Genomic DNA, 16,614 nt, shown 5'->3' with positions numbered 1-16,614 from the left:
CACAAGCTGAAGCTCCAATCTGAAAGCTGCCATGGACAATTAACTAATTAAAGAGATAATTAAAGAATGGCATCTTAAGCACTTACATATTCTAAACATATAGTACAAATTGCATATATATATATATATATATATATATATATATATATATATATATATATATATACAGAACGAGTCAAGAGTTTTGACACACCTACTCATTCCAGGGTTTTTCTTTATTTTGACTATTTTCTACATAGCAGAATAATAGTGAAGACATAAAAACTATGAAATAACAAATATGGAATCATGTAGTAACCAAAAAAGTGTTAAACAAGTCTAAATATATTTTATATTTGAGATTCTTCAAAGTAGCCACACTTTACCTTGATGACAGATTTGCACACTCTTAGCAGTGCTAAAAGTGTCCACCATTTATGCAAAAGGTGTTTAACGTTAGTATGTCATGGCTATATTGTTACAGCATTATCTTACACCTTTCTGAAAGGTGACTTCCAACTAGGAGTGTTTACAGCTTAACTGAGGGACAGAGTCAGCCACGTAGGACTTGCCTAGTGTCACGCCCTGACCTTAGAGAGCCGTTTTATTTCTCTATTTGGTTAGGTCAGGGTGTGATTTGGGGTGGGCATTCTATGTTGTCTATTTCTTTCTTTTTGGCCGAGTAAGGTTCCCAATCAAAGGCAGCTGTCTATCGTTGTCTCTGATTGGGGATCATACTTAGGCAGCCCTTTTTCCCACTTTCTGTTGTGGTATCTTGTCTTTGGTTGTTGCATGTGTTTGCACCCCTAGCTTTATGTTCGTTGAGTTGTTTATTATTTTTGGTGGAACATTTCAAATGAAAAGAAAATGTACGCATACCATGCTGCACTTTGGTCTCATTCTAACAACGAACGTTACAGAAGATCCCACCACCAACGGACCAAGCAGCGTGGTCATTAGGAATAGACCTGGGAGGAGATCCTGGATGGAGCAGGACCCTGGACGCAGGCTGGGGAGTATTGCCGTCCGAAGGAGGAGATAGAGGCAGCGAAAGAGGAACGGCGATGTTACGAGGAGTTATACCAACAAAGCAAGCACGAGAGGCAGCCCACACGAGGAGATTGGCAGTGTCAGGGTTTAGACCTGAGCCAACTCCCCGTGCTTACCGTGGGGAGTGTGTGACTGGTCAGGCACCGTGTTATGCAGTGATGTGCACGGTGTCTCCAGTGAGCATTCACAGGCCGGTGCGCTCTGCTCTGCACGAGCCCCCCCGCGTTTACCGAGACCTCCAGTGCTCCTCCACGGCCCAGTGTATCCGTCTCCACGCACCAGGCTTCCAGTGCATCTCCCCAGTCCGGTGAGACTTGTTCCGGTTCCACGTACCAGGCCTCCAGTATGTCTCTCCAGCCTGGTAAGCCCTGTGGCAGCTCCACGCACCAGGCCTCCAGTACTTTTCCTCAGTCCGGTGAGACCTGTTCCGGCTCCACGTACGAAGCCTGTAGTGATGAACCATGGCCTGGAGCCTGTAGTGATGATCCATGGCCTGGAACCTGTAGTGATGATCCATGGCCCGGAGCCTGTAGTGATGATCCATGGCCTGGAGCCTGTAGTGATGATCCATGGCCCGGAGCCTGTAGTGATGATCCATGGCCTGGAACCTGTAGTGATGATCCATGGCCTGGAACCTGTAGTGATGATCCATGGCCTGGAACCTGTAGTGATGATCCAGGGCAAATGTACGCCTACCACGCTGCACATTGGTCTCATTCTAACGACGAACGTTACACCTAGTTAAATGTTTAATAAAAATAGAAAAAATAGAGAACACACACTCTGGAAGGAGATACTGTCAGGAACACAGACACCCCTCTGAATCAGATTATACCTCACCAGGAGAGCACACACACATGTGCATGCGCACACACAGACACAGACACAGACACACACAGACACAGACACACACACACACACACACACACACACACACACACACACACACACACACAGGTACAGACCCACTCACTCACTGACTTCACTCAAATACAGTGCCATTCTGTCATTGACAAGGTTAGGGTGGGCATTCACGTTACCTCTCGGTCATGAATATGGAGAGGTGACCGGGAATTTAATCACGTACAGCTACTGACTGGGAGGAGGTAGTCTTGTTGAGAATAAATTTCACCACAATCAAATTAACGCACGCACACACACGCACACGCACACTGTCACTCACAGGGTGAAGTTTTCCTCGAGGTAGCATCGGTTCCTCAGTAATCCCGCCCACAGCTGCACTCCGATGATGCCGAAGATGAAGAAGACGAAGAAACAAAGCAGGAGGACGTTTCCCAGCATGGGCAGTGTGTCCAGGAGGAGATTCACCAGGATACGCATACCTGAAACATACACACATACATCATAATACACAAACACACACACACATGCATTATAATACACAAACACATGCATTATAATACACACACACACACACATGCATTATAATACACAAACACATGCATTATAATACACACACACACACACACATGCATTATAATACACACACACATACAGTGCCATTCTGTCATACACACATGCATTATAATACACACACACATGCATTATAATACACACACACATTACACACATGCATTATAATACACAAACACATGCATTATAATACACAAACACATGCATTATAATACACACACACACACATGCATTATAATACACACACACACACATGCATTATAATACACAAACACACACACACACATGCATTATAATACACACACACACATGCATTATAATACACACACACACATGCATTATATTACACAAACACACACACACACACACACATGCATTATAATACACAAACACACACACACACACATTATATGCATTACATTACACAAACACACACACACACACACACACATGCATTATAATACACACACACACACACACACATGCATTACATTACACAAACACACACACACACACACACATGCATTATAATACACAAACACACACACACACATGCATTACATTACACAAACACACACACACACACACACATGCATTATAATACACAAACACACACACACACATGCATTACATTACACAAACACACACACACACATGCATTACATTACACAAACACACACACACACACACATGCATTATAATACACAAACACACACACACACATGCATTACATTACACAAACACACACACACATGCATTATAATACACACACACATGCATTATAATACACACACACATGCATTATAATACACAAACACACACACACATGCATTATTATACACACAAACACGCATATAAAATGAGAATATTGCTGAGTAGAAACAGCAGGACACACATACTGTATCTAAAACACAGAGACAGACACAAAACATATGGACACAGAACACAGGACATTCAGGCCTTCCAAAAGTAGCATAGACATGTTTCTGTCCATAAAGGTGGATGGTGGACCAGTCACATATCCCATATCCCCAAGTGATGGCATGATGACACACGAGAGGCTACCGTTGGACCTGACCCACGTTGATTACATAATGAAACATGATTAGTACATGAGCAGATGGGGCAGATATGTCCCGTGATGATGACATAAAGACAGCTGATGGAAGAGTAGTGGCGACTGGCAATGTTCTCTGTAGGACTGACACCAGAAACCACTGAAGCACCACTCAGAGAGATTCACTGACAGGTGTGTGTGTGTGTGTGTGTGTGTGTGTGTGTGTGTGTGTGTGTGTGTGTGCACGCACGTGTTTGTCACGCTGTGTTTCATGAGAAGAGACACCACATGCGGTTAATACAACCCAGGTACAACAGTGAGGTCGGTGAGAGAGAAAAAGAGAGGGGGAGAGGAAGAGGAAGAAAGAGGGAGAGGCAGATACATACCTATAGAGGAACTAATGTATGTCTACCTATAGAGGAACTACTGTATGTCTACCTATAGAGGAACTAATGTATGTCTACCTATAGAGGAACTACTGTATGTCTACCTATAGAGGAACTAATGTATGTCTACCTATAGAGGAACTAATGTATGTCTACCTATAGAGGAACTAATGTATGTCTACCTATAGAGGAACTAATGTATGTCTACCTATAGAGGAACTAATATATGTCTACCTATAGAGGAACTAATGTATGTCTACCTATAGAAGAACTACTGTATGTCTACCTATAGAGGAACTAATGTATGTCTACCTATAGAGGAACTAATGTATGTCTACCTATAGAGGAACTAATGTATGTCTACCTATAGAGGAACTAATGTATGTCTACCTATAGAGGAACTAATGTATGTCTACCTATAGAGGAACTAATGTATGTCTACCTATAGAGGAACTAATGTATGTCTACCTATAGAGGAACTAATGTATGTCTACCTATAGAGGAACTAATGTATGTCTACCTATAGAGGAACTAATGTATGTCTACCTATAGAGGAACTAATGTATGTCTACCTATAGAGGAACTAATGTATGTCTACCTATAGAGGAACTAATGTATGTCTACCTATAGAGGAACTAATGTATGTCTACCTATAGAGGAACTAATGTATGTCTACCTATAGAGGAACTAATGTATGTCTACCTATAGAGGAACTAATGTATGTCTACCTATAGAGGAACTAATGTATGTCTACCTATAGAGGAACTAATGTATGTCTACCTATAGAGGAACTACTGTATGTCTACCTATAGAGGAACTAATGTATGTCTACCTATAGAGGAACTAATGTATGTCTACCTATAGAGGAACTAATGTATGTCTACCTATAGAGGAACTAATGTATGTCTACCTATAGAGAAACTAATGTATGTCTACCTATAGAGGAACTAATGTATGTCTACCTATAGAGGAACTAATGTATGTCTACCTATAGAGGAACTAATATATGTCTACCTATAGAGGAACTAATGTATGTCTACCTATAGAGGAACTACTGTATGTCTACCTATAGAGGAACTAATGTATGTCTACCTATAGAGGAACTAATGTATGTCTATCAAAAGCATTAACTTTTGCATGTAAAAACACATAATCCTACTCATTACTACACGTCCTCAATAACACCACTTCAACGTGGGCTTTGAACGGGGCAAACTGACTACATACATGGTATTACTGGCTACATACAGGGTTAAACTGGCTACATACATGGTGTTACTGGCTACATACAGGGTTAAACTGACTACATACATGGTGTTACTGGCTACATACATGGTTATACTGACTACATACAGCGTGTTACTAGCTACATACAGGGTTAAACTGACTACATACATGATATTACTGGCTACATACATGGTTATACTGACTACATACAGGTGTTACTGGCTACAAAAGGGTTAAACTGACTACATACATGGTAAAACTGGCTACATAATCCTATGGTTATACTGACTACATACAGGGTGTTACGTGGGCTTTGATACAGGGTTAAACTGACTACATACATGGTATTACTGGCTACATACAGGGTTAAACTGACTACATACATGGTGTTACTGGCTACATACAGGGTGTTACTGGCTACATACAGGGTGTTACTGGCTACATACAGGGTGTTACTGGCTACATACAGGGTGTTACTGGCTACATACAGGGTTAAACTGACTACATACATGGTGTTACTGGCTACATACATGGTTATACTGACTACATACAGCGTGTTACTAGCTACATACAGGGTTAAACTGACTACATACATGATATTACTGGCTACATACATGGTTATACTGACTACATACAGGGTGTTACTGGCTACATACAGGGTTAAACTGACTACATACATGGTGTTACTGGCTACATACAGGGTGTTACTGGCTACATTCAGGGTGTTACTGGCTACATTCAGGGTGTTACTGGCTACATACAGGGTGTTACTGGCTACATACAGGGTTACTGGCTACATACAGGGTGTTACTGGCTACATTCAGGGTGTTACTGGCTACATACAGGGTTATACTGACTACATACAGGGTTATACTGGCTACATATAGGGTGTTACTGGCTACATACAGGGTGTTACTGGCTACATACAGGGTATTACTGGCTAAATGCAGGGTGTTACTGGCTACATACAGGGTGTTACTGGCTACATACAGGGTGTTACTGGCTACATACAGGGTGTTATAGCCCAGAAATGGAGAAAAGGAGGGGGGTGTCAACTGGAGAGAGAGAGAGAGAGAGAGAGAGAGAGAGAGAGAGAGAGAGCGCGAGCGCGACAGAGAGAGACTACACTATTATGCATCTTCTAGGAAGGGTACAAATTGGGTCTCACGGGGGTCAATCTCAGCCGATGTGTATATTAACTTGGTCAAAATGACCTCATGTCAAGCAATTGCTTTATGTCTATTGTATCTCACCCCTATCTGGCCTAATGCAGGGAGGTGTGGACATACTCATCAGTTATCCATTCCCCTGGGTGCAACCATATGTTTATACTACACAGTGAGCGCTCACACACACATACAGTATACTGTATATATATATATATATATATATATATATATATATATATATATATATATATATATATATATATATATATATATACATGCGAGCACTCATACAAATATAGGCACACACTCGCGCACACACACACACACACACACACACACACACACACACACACACACACACACACACAGCATGTATGTGTACATGTGCGTGTGTGTCCCAGCATGTGTATTAGTGTGTTTGTTTACACATGTGCACCAGTCACCAGTCTGCCTATATCAGTTCCCCAAACATGACATCACTGTCAGTATCACCCCTCCCTACAACTTCCTATCAGCTGGCGGAGCGAGGCAATGACATGCACTAATTCAATTACCATTCATATTTAATGAGTTACCCCGGTGGCAACACCCACTGAAACATTGATAAGGGAGCAGAGTCTTCAGCGCTTCAGAATGGGAATGGGAATTAGAATGGGAATTATCGTCAGCACTCAAGGAAAACTGTTTTCCCAGGTAATTAGTGCTAGGATTAATCTGTGTGTGTGTAATGGACCAGACGAGAGAGTAATGTCTTCACTAATTCTCATCTCAGAGAGAGGCGAGTTGGAGGTGTGTGTGTGTGTGGTGTGTGTGTTTTATGTGTTTATAAATACTGGTTTCTCTACCCGCCAATAATTCTCATCAGAGACAGACTCTGCCATAGAACACCTGCACTCACTTAATGTACCTGCAGACAGATGACTCCAGCACACCTCTCTGTGTGTCGCGGTTTCCACACCACTAGTCCATTAGCGTTAGCAATGATCTGTGTTTCTTTGCCATTAGCTTAGCCCATTAGGCTGTTAGCTCTGGGGGAAAGGAAAGGAAACAAGTAAAGGATGCAAGGATAAGGATTACAGCTGTTTGGAACATGTCCTGTTTGACTGTGTTTCAGTACACTGTCTCACTTACAGCTTACAGCATGCATATCAGTGTTAGCCACTATTAGCCAGTTAGCTCTAGTAAAGAGGAGATCAGGAAATGCTACCTGAGTCTGACTGATAGCACTATCTGTGTGTTATTCACTGTTAGCCACTGTTAGCATTAGCGGATAAATGCTATCACTTTCACTGACTGGAAGTGAGTGGAGAGATTAGCTGACCCTCGCTTGATCGGGCTAATTGGTGTTTACGATGATTAGAAGCTGTCTGAGGTAAGGGGAAAATCAATAGGTGTTTACAATTTTGTCTGAGAACAGAGTTGTATTTGAGAGGGATGGGGTTGGGTCAGAGAGAGAACAGTGATCTACATTACAGGAGCATATGTAAATCTGTAAGGGACTCTGTTGTAGTAGAGGGCATCTGATAGGAGCTGGGCTGCTCAGATCAAACAGCACTGTCCTGGGGTTATGCAGTCAGAACAGAGTAGAGGATCACAGCAAAGTCAAAGGACATATACAATGACTGTACTGATTGAATGGAGAAAACATTAGGAACACCTTCCTAATATTGAGTTGCACCCCAGCTTTTGCCCTCAGAACAGCCTCAGTTTGTCAGGGCCTGGACTCTACAAGGTGTCGAAAGCGTTCCACAGGGATGCTGGCCCATGTTGACTCCAATGCTTCCCACAGTTGTGTCAAGTTGGCTGGATGTCCTTTGGATGGTGGACCATTCTTGATACACGGGAAACTGTTGAATGTGAAAAACCCAGCAGCGTTGCAGTTATTGACACAATCAAACCGGTGAGCCTGGCACCTACTACCATAACCTGTTCAAAGGCACTGACATCTGTTGTCTTGTTCATTCACCCTCTGAATGGCACACATACACAATCCATGTCTAATTGTCTCAAGGCCAAGATCCTTCTTTAACCTGTCTCCTCCCTTTCATCTATACTGATTGAAGCGGTTTGAACAAGTTACATCAATAAGGGATCATAGCTTTCACCTGGTCAGTCTATGTCATGGAAGGAGTGGACGTTCCTAATGTTTTGTACACTCAGTGTAGACATCACATGCAAACAAACGGACAGACAGACAGACAGACAGACAGACAGACAGACAGACAGACAGACAGACAGACAGACAGACAGACAGACAGACAGACAGACAGACAGACAGACAGACAGACAGACAGACAGAAAGACAGACACACAAACAGACAGAGAGACAGAGACAAACAGAGATAAACAAGACAGAGAGAGAGAGAGACAGACAGAAAGAGACAGACTAAGAGAGACAGAAAGCGAGAGGGAGCGAGAGAGAGAGAGAGAGAGAGAGAGAGAGAGAGAGAGAGAGAGAGACCGCGAGACAGAACTCACTGGGTACTCTGTTGATGGCTTTGAGGGGTCTGAGGACCCTGACTGTCCTGATGGCTGAGAGGTTGATGTTCTGCAGGTCCAACGAGTACTCCACCATCCTACAAAGAGAGGAACACACATAGGAGTCAAGGAACTGTGTGTGTGTGTGTGTGTGAGAGAGAGAGAGAGAGAGAGCATTTACTGTACATATGACTCACTGACACATTCTCAGTTCCCATTTGTTCTACAGAATCTCATTTTAAATCCATCCATATACAGCAAGGCCCAAGAGAGCTCTTTCCCCCAGGCAAGATCTCTGAGTGCCTTTCCAATCCGTCTACAGGTCACATCCCAGTTTCAGGATATAAGCCTGCCACAACACTGCACCAAAGCAACTGTGGAGTTAACTCATGAACTGCTGGGTTAACCCATGATCTGAAATGGCTGATATGAGTGCATATACGGTTTTCCCATTTATAATGTGCTCACATCAGAGCGATTGTTTATTCTCATTCAGACAGTAAGGTATTGTCTCAGAGTATCTTTGAAGCAGAAGGAAGGAAGGGTAGAGGGGAGAGAGCTATGAATTGTTATATCATTTTAATTCAATTGTACAATTATGGGAGCATCTTTGCAGTACCCACAGTATCAACAGATGAAAAGGATAGAATGAGTGTAAGGGAGAGGTGGAGAAGCATAGAAAGAGAGACCTACAGCTCATCTCTTGGCAGTAGTACTGTAGATTACTTTATCACTGACCTCAACCCAGAGTCTCTCAGAGTGTTCACAGTCAGCCCACTAACACCCCTATCAGATCACAGAAAGATCACAGTCTACCTGGACAGAGCAATAGTAAATAATGAGGCATCGAAGCCAAGGGACCTGCACAATATTAAGAAATGCTATAGATGGAAGGAAAGTAGTGTAAAAAATGACCAAAAACAATTAGGCAACAACAAATTCAATCCCTTTAACACAACTTCCTGGACAAAACATTTCCCTGTAAAAGTGATGTTGTAAACTTGGCAGTAGAAAGCCTAAACAGTATATTTGACCTTTCAGCTTCCCTAATGTCAAGCAGACAACCTAAGAAAATGAACAACAATGACAAATGGTTTGTTGAAGAATGCTAAAACCTAAGAAAGAAATTGAGAAGTCTACGTCTTCACTATGTTGAACACTAAAACAATACAGAAATACACCACAGAAAAAGAAGGAACAGCTGGTCAGTAATCAGATCAATGTAACTGAAGAATCCATAGACTCTAACCACTTCTGGAAAAATTGGAAAACACTAAACCAACAACAACACAAAGAGTTATCTATCCAAAACGGAGATGTATGGATAAACCACTTCTCTAATCTTAGAATAAGCTATTAAAGACTTCCAGAACCCACTGGATTCTCCAATTACATTGAATAAACTACAGGACAAAATCAAGAATCCAACTCAAGAAGACCTCTGATGTTGATGGTCTCCTACATGAAATGATCAAATATAAAATAAACTCTTTAACATCATCCTCATCTCTGGCATCTTCCCCAATATTTGGAACCAAGGACTGATCACCCCAATCCACAAAAGTGGAGACAAATTTGACCCCAATAACTACCGTGGGATATGCGTCAACAGCAACCTTGGGACAATCCTCTGCATTATCATTAACAGCAGACTTGTACATTTCCTCAGTGAAAACAATGTATTGAGCAAATGTCAAATTTGCTTTTTACCATATTACCGTACGACAGACCACGTATTCACCCTGTACACCCTAATTGACAAACAAACTAACGAAAACAAGGGCAAAGTCTTCTCATGCTTTGTTGACTTCAAAAAAGCTTTTGACTCAATTTATCATGAGGCTATACAAATTTATGCAAAGTGGTGTTGGGGGAAAAAACATGTGACATTATAAAGTCCATATGCACAAGCAACACGTGTTTGGTTAAAATGGGCAAAAACACAGATTTCTTTCCACAGGCCTGTGGGGTGAGACAGGGGTGCAGCTTAAGCCCCACACTCTTCAACATATATAAACAAATTGGCAAGGGCACTAGAACAGTCTGCAGCACCAGGCCTCACCCTACTAGAATCTGAAGCCATCAAAAGCCATCAAAAGGAACATAACATTTGACATAGCACTTAGGATCTGGCAAAAATACTTGAATCAGTTACAGAACCCATTGCCCTTTATGGTTGTGAAGTCTGGGGTCTGCTCACCAACCAAGAATTCACAAAATGGGACAAACACCAAATTAAGACTCTGCATGCAGCATTCTGCAAAAATACCCTCAGTGTACAATGTAAAACAGCAAATAATATATGTAGAGTCTGATACCCGCTAATTATCAAAATCCAGAAAAGAGACGTTCAATTCGACAACAACCTAAAAGGAAGCGTTTCCTAAACCTTCCATAACAAAGCCATCACCTACAGAGAGATGAACCTGGAGAAGAGTCCCCTAAGCAAGCTGGTAAGGGGCTCTATTCACAAACACAAACACACCCCACAGAGCCCCTGGACAGCAATACAATTAGAATCAAATCAAATCAAATTTTATTTGTCACATACACATGGTTAGCAGATGTTAATGCGAGTGTAGCGAAATGCTTGTGCTTCTAGTTCCGACAATGCAGTAATAACGAACAAGTAATCTAACTAAACAATTCCAAAAAACTACTGTCTTATACACAGTGTAAGGGGATAAAGAATATGTACATAAGGATATATGAATGAGTGATGGTACAGAGCAGCATAGGCAAGATACAGTAGATGATATCGAGTACAGTATATACATATGAGATGAGTATGTAAACCAAGTGGCATAGTTAAAGTGGCTAGTGATACATGTATTACATAAGGATGCAGTCGATGATATAGAGTACAGTATATACGTATGCATATGAGATGAATAATGTAGGGTAAGTAACATTATATAAGGTGGCTAGAAAGTGGCTAGTGATATATTTACATCATTTCCCATCAATTCCCATTATTAAAGTGGCTGGAGTTGAGTCAGTGTCATTGACAGTGTGTTGGCAGCAGCCAACAAAAAGATAATTACTTGACTATTGGAAAGAATTAACAAAAATTCAAAGCAAACTAGAATGATATTTGGCCGAATACCTGTCCACTGTGACTGACCCAAAATGAAGGAAAGCTTTGACTATGTACAAACTCATTGAGCATAGCCTTGTTATTGAGAAAGGTCGCCGTAGGTGAGAGATGACAGGATATGTGCACACTGCCCACAAAATGAGGTGGAAAATGAGCTGCATTTCCTAACCTCCTGCCAAATGTATGACCATATTTGATACACATACAGTTGAAGTCGGAAGTGTACATACACCTTAGCCAAATACATTTAAACTCAGTTTTTCACAATTCCTGACATTTAATTCTAGTAAACAATCACTGCCTTAGGTCAGTTAGGATCACCACTTTATTTTAAGAATGCAAAATGTCAGAAAAATAGTCAAGAGAATTATTTATTTCAGCTTTTATTTCTTTCATCACATTCCCAGTCGGTCAGAAGTTTACATACACTCAATTAGTATTTGGTAGCATTGCATTTAAATAGTTTAACTTGGGTCAAGCGTTTCGGGTAGGATTGCACAAACTTCCCATAATAAGTTGGGTGAATTTTGGCCCATTCCTCCTGACAGAGCTGGTGTAACTGAGTCAGGTTTGAAGGCCTCCTTGCTCGCACACAATTTTTCAATTCTGCCCACACATTTTCTATAGGATTGAGGTCAGGGTTTGTGATGGCCACTCCAATACCTTGACTTTGTTGTCCTTAAGCCATTTTGCCACAACTTTGGAAGTATGCTTGGAGTCATTGTCCATTTGGAAGACCCATTTGCAACCAAGCTTTAACTTCCTGATGAGATGTTGCTTCAATATATCCACATAATTTCCCTCCCTTATGATACCATCTATTTTGTGAAGTGCACCAGTCCCTCTTGCAGCAAAGCACCCCCACAACATGATGCTGCCACCCCCGTGCTTCATGGTTGGGATGGTATTCTTCGGCTTGCAAGCCTCCCCTTTTTTCCTCCAAACATAGCGAAGGTCATTATGGCCAAACAGTTCTATTTTTGTTTCATCAGACCAGAGGACATTTCTCCAAAAGTACGATCTTTGTCCTCATATGCAGTTGCAAACTGTAGTCTGGCTTTTTTATGGCGGTTTTGGAGCAGTGGCTTCTTCCTTGCTGGGTTATGTTGATATAGGACTCGTTTTACTGTGGATATAGATACTTTTGTACCTGTTTCCTCCAGCATCTTCACAAGGTCCTTTGCTGTTGTTCTGGGATTGATTTGCACTTTTTGCACCAAAGCACATTCATCTCTAGGAGACAGAACGTGTCTCCTTCCTGAGCTGTATGACGGCTGCGTGGTCCCATGGTGTTTATACTTGTTTACTATTGTTTGTACAGATGAATGTGGTACCTTCAGGCATTTGGAAATTGCTCCCAAGGATGAACCAGACTTGTGGAGGTTAACAATTTTTTCTGAGGTCTTGGCTGATTTCTTTTGATTTCCCATGATGTCAAGCAAAGAGGCACTGGGTTTGAAGATAGGCTTTGAAATATATCGACAGGCACACCTCCAATGGACTCAAATGATGTTAATTAGCCTATCAGAAGCTTCTAAAGGCCTGACATCATTTTCTGGAATTTTCCAAGCTGTTTAAAGGCACAGTCAACTTAGTGTATGTAAACTTCTGACCCACTGGAATACAGTGAATTGTTAGTGAAATAATCTGTCTGTAAACAATTTTGGGAAAAAATTCCTTGTATCATGCACAAAGTAGATGTCCTAACCGACTTGCCAAAACTATAGTTTGTTAACAAGAAATTTGTGGGGTGGTTGAAAAACAAGTTTTAATGACACTAACCTAAATGTATCTAAACTTCCGACTTCGACTACTTCCCTCAGATTACACAGACCCACAAATAATTTTTGATTAACTCCCATATCTAATGGGTGAAATACCACAGTGTGCAATCACAGCATTAAGATTTGAAAATGGCAACCAGTGAAGAAAAAACAACATTGTAAATACAATTTTATGTTGTTGATTTATTTTCGCTTTTGTACTTGAACTATTTGCACATCGTTACAACACGGTATATAGACATAACATGACATTTGAAATGTCTCTATTCTTTTGGAACTGGTGTCAGTATAATATCTACTATTCACTTTTATTTGACTTTGTTTATCCAGAGAGAAGGACAGAGAGAAGGTGTATTGGCTTCCTTTCCTCTTTACCATAGCCACTGCCCAAGCCTGAAGCGGGGTTGTTTGGTACGCATACAGTCCACACTCAAGGTTTCCAAACGGCCAAACATTCAATGAGATCCAGGGATATGGTGCAACAAAAATGTTTATTCTTCTTATATCTAACAAAGAAGTGATTCTCCAATCAACTTAAAACATAGATTACTTGATATGGAAAATACATAATATGACCTGTTTGTATGTATGACTGTATGGTCAAAAAAGTATACCGCTCCCGCATCTAGCAAGGACTCCCTCCCCCGAAGGCCCAACTTCCTGCCTTTATCCTAACACACTTACCACAGTACAATGAATGGGCAAGAGGGGGGCAAAAACTGAATTACACTAACAAATGAATATATCTCAATCAGGTAAATATAAAAGGTACGTACCTAATATTTCATCATGTACATTAATATTTAATATATTTACACAAATATACATGAAGCTCCGTAAGTTCAGTCTTTTATACAAATATGTCCAAATCGGCTCTAACAGAGGGAGAGAGAGAGAGAAAGCGAGAGAGAGAGAAAGCGAGAGAGACAAGGGCACTAGAACAGAGAGAGAGAAAGCGAGAGCGTCAGAGGTAATGGTAGAGGTAGAGGTAGAGAGAGAGAAGGAAGGACAGAGAGAGAGTCAGAGGTAGAGATAGAAGGACAGAGAGAGAGGGGACAGAGAGAGAGTCAGAGGTAGAGATAGAAGGACAGAGAGAGAGGGGACAGAGAGAGAGTCATAGGTAGAGGTAGAGAGAGAAGGACAGAGAGAGAGGTAGAGAGAGAGGTAGAGAGAGAGGTAGAAAGAGGTAGAAAGAGGTAGAGAGAGAGAGAGAGAGAGAGGACAGAGAGAGAGTCATAGGTAGAGGTAGAGAGAGAAGGACAGAGAGAGAGGTAGAGAGAGAGGTAGAAAGTCAAAGGTAGAGAGAGAGAGAGGACAGAGAGAGAGGGAGAGAGAGAAGGAAGGAAGAGGTAGTCAAGAGAGATAGAAGGACAGAGAGAGAGGGACAGAGAGAGACAGAGTCAGAGGGTAGAGGTAGAGAGAGAAGGACAGAGAGAGAGAGAGAGTCAGAGGGAGTGGTAGAGAGAGAAGGACAGAGAGAGAGAGAGAGTCAGAGGGAGTGGTAGAGAGAGAAGGACAGAGAGAGAGAGAGAGTCAGCGGGAGTGGTAGAGAGAGAGGTAGAGAGAGAGAGAGGACAGAGAGAGAGTCAGAGGGAGAGGTAGAGAGAGAAGGACAGAGAGAGAGAGAGAGAGTCAGAGGGAGAGGTAGAGAGAAAAGGACAGAGAGAGAAAGAGAGAGAAATAGAGGGATAGAAAGTGGTCTCTGTAAGTGATGCCTGCAGGATGTTGTGGTTTACTAAGAGTCAGACATCTGTTAGCTACTCATTCTCAGCATGTTAAAACTGTTTGTGCCCTGCAACCTAAACCACTTTCACAGAATGGCCATGGTGCTTTATCTTTCCGTGTGTGTGTGTGTGTGTGTGTGTGTGTGTGTGTGTGTGTGTGTGTGTGTGTGGGGACCATGCAAAGAGCCTGGGGTGGAATACATTAATGCAGTGGCAGCAAGGCCTGCCAAGTCTAACACCAGACACAGCCAATCTACTGTACAATGCAACTCATTCAGAGGCCCATGTTCATGTGCTGCTGATCACAGCCCTGGACACACTGCATTCTAATGGGAATACAGCTGGCTGTATGGATATCAGACAATCAGCTTTAGTTCAGTGAGCTATACCAGTGGTAATACATTGTTGTGTTGTGACCAATCTACAGCCTTTAGCCCGAGACGTTTTCAACTGCACAGCGATCTAATACAAAGTCACCACAACCCATCATTTAGGAAGTATTAAGTGTGTCCCAAATGGCAACCTATTTCCTATACAGTGAACTAAATCGGTAATAGGGTGCCATTTGGGAGACATTGTCACTACAACAGGGATGTCATGTACAGCAGGATGTGCACCATCACATCCAGTTTTTAATCTGTAGTCTTCATCATAGTGCTGCATGCTGTCCATTCTGATAGCTAGGTTGTCAACAAGCTCTCACTATCAGGATAAGGTAAGACCCAGAAGCAGACCGTGTCCAAGTAACAATGGGTCAAAAACCAGGAGGGCGAGAAAAAGAGAGGATCGGTACATCTGTACATCACACCTGCGGGACAGGTACAGGATGGCAACAACAACTGCCCGAGTTACACCAGGAACGCACAATCCCTCCATCAGTGCTCAGACTGTCCACAATAGGCTGAGAGAGGCTGGACTGAGGGCTTGTAGGCCTGTTGTAAGGCAGGACCTCGCCAGACATCACCTGCAACAACGTCGCCTATGGGCACAAACCCACCGTCGCTGGACCAGACAGGACGGGCAAAAAGTGCTCTTCACTGACGAGTAGCGGGTTTGTCTCACCAGGGGTGATAGTCGGATTTGCGTTTATCAACGAAGGAATGAGGGTTACACCGAGGCCTGTATTCTGGAGCAGGATGGATTTGGAGGTGGAGGGTCTGTCATGGTCTGGGGCGGTGTGTCACAGCATCATCGGACTGAGCTTGTTGTCATTGCAGGCAATCTCCGCG

General features: G+C 42.2%; 1 protein-coding gene across 1 annotated transcript in view; it reads right to left on the bottom strand.

Moving 5' to 3' along the window:
- The window catches only part of cacna1ia (calcium voltage-gated channel subunit alpha1 Ia), a 156,583-nt gene that overhangs the window by 118,475 nt on the left and 21,494 nt on the right, over positions 1 to 16,614 (bottom strand). The window contains exons 3-4 of the mRNA XM_042318564.1: positions 8,781 to 8,878; positions 2,213 to 2,372 (exon numbers count right to left, since the gene is read on the bottom strand). Of these exons, the coding sequence (XP_042174498.1) occupies positions 2,213 to 2,372; positions 8,781 to 8,878 (258 nt within the window). The remainder of the gene's footprint in view (positions 1 to 2,212; positions 2,373 to 8,780; positions 8,879 to 16,614) is intronic.

This window comes from Oncorhynchus tshawytscha, unplaced genomic scaffold, assembly GCF_018296145.1.
Source record: "Oncorhynchus tshawytscha isolate Ot180627B unplaced genomic scaffold, Otsh_v2.0 Un_contig_3121_pilon_pilon, whole genome shotgun sequence".
NCBI lineage: Eukaryota > Metazoa > Chordata > Actinopteri > Salmoniformes > Salmonidae > Oncorhynchus > Oncorhynchus tshawytscha.
This window is presented reverse-complemented; position numbering and strand designations above follow the sequence as displayed.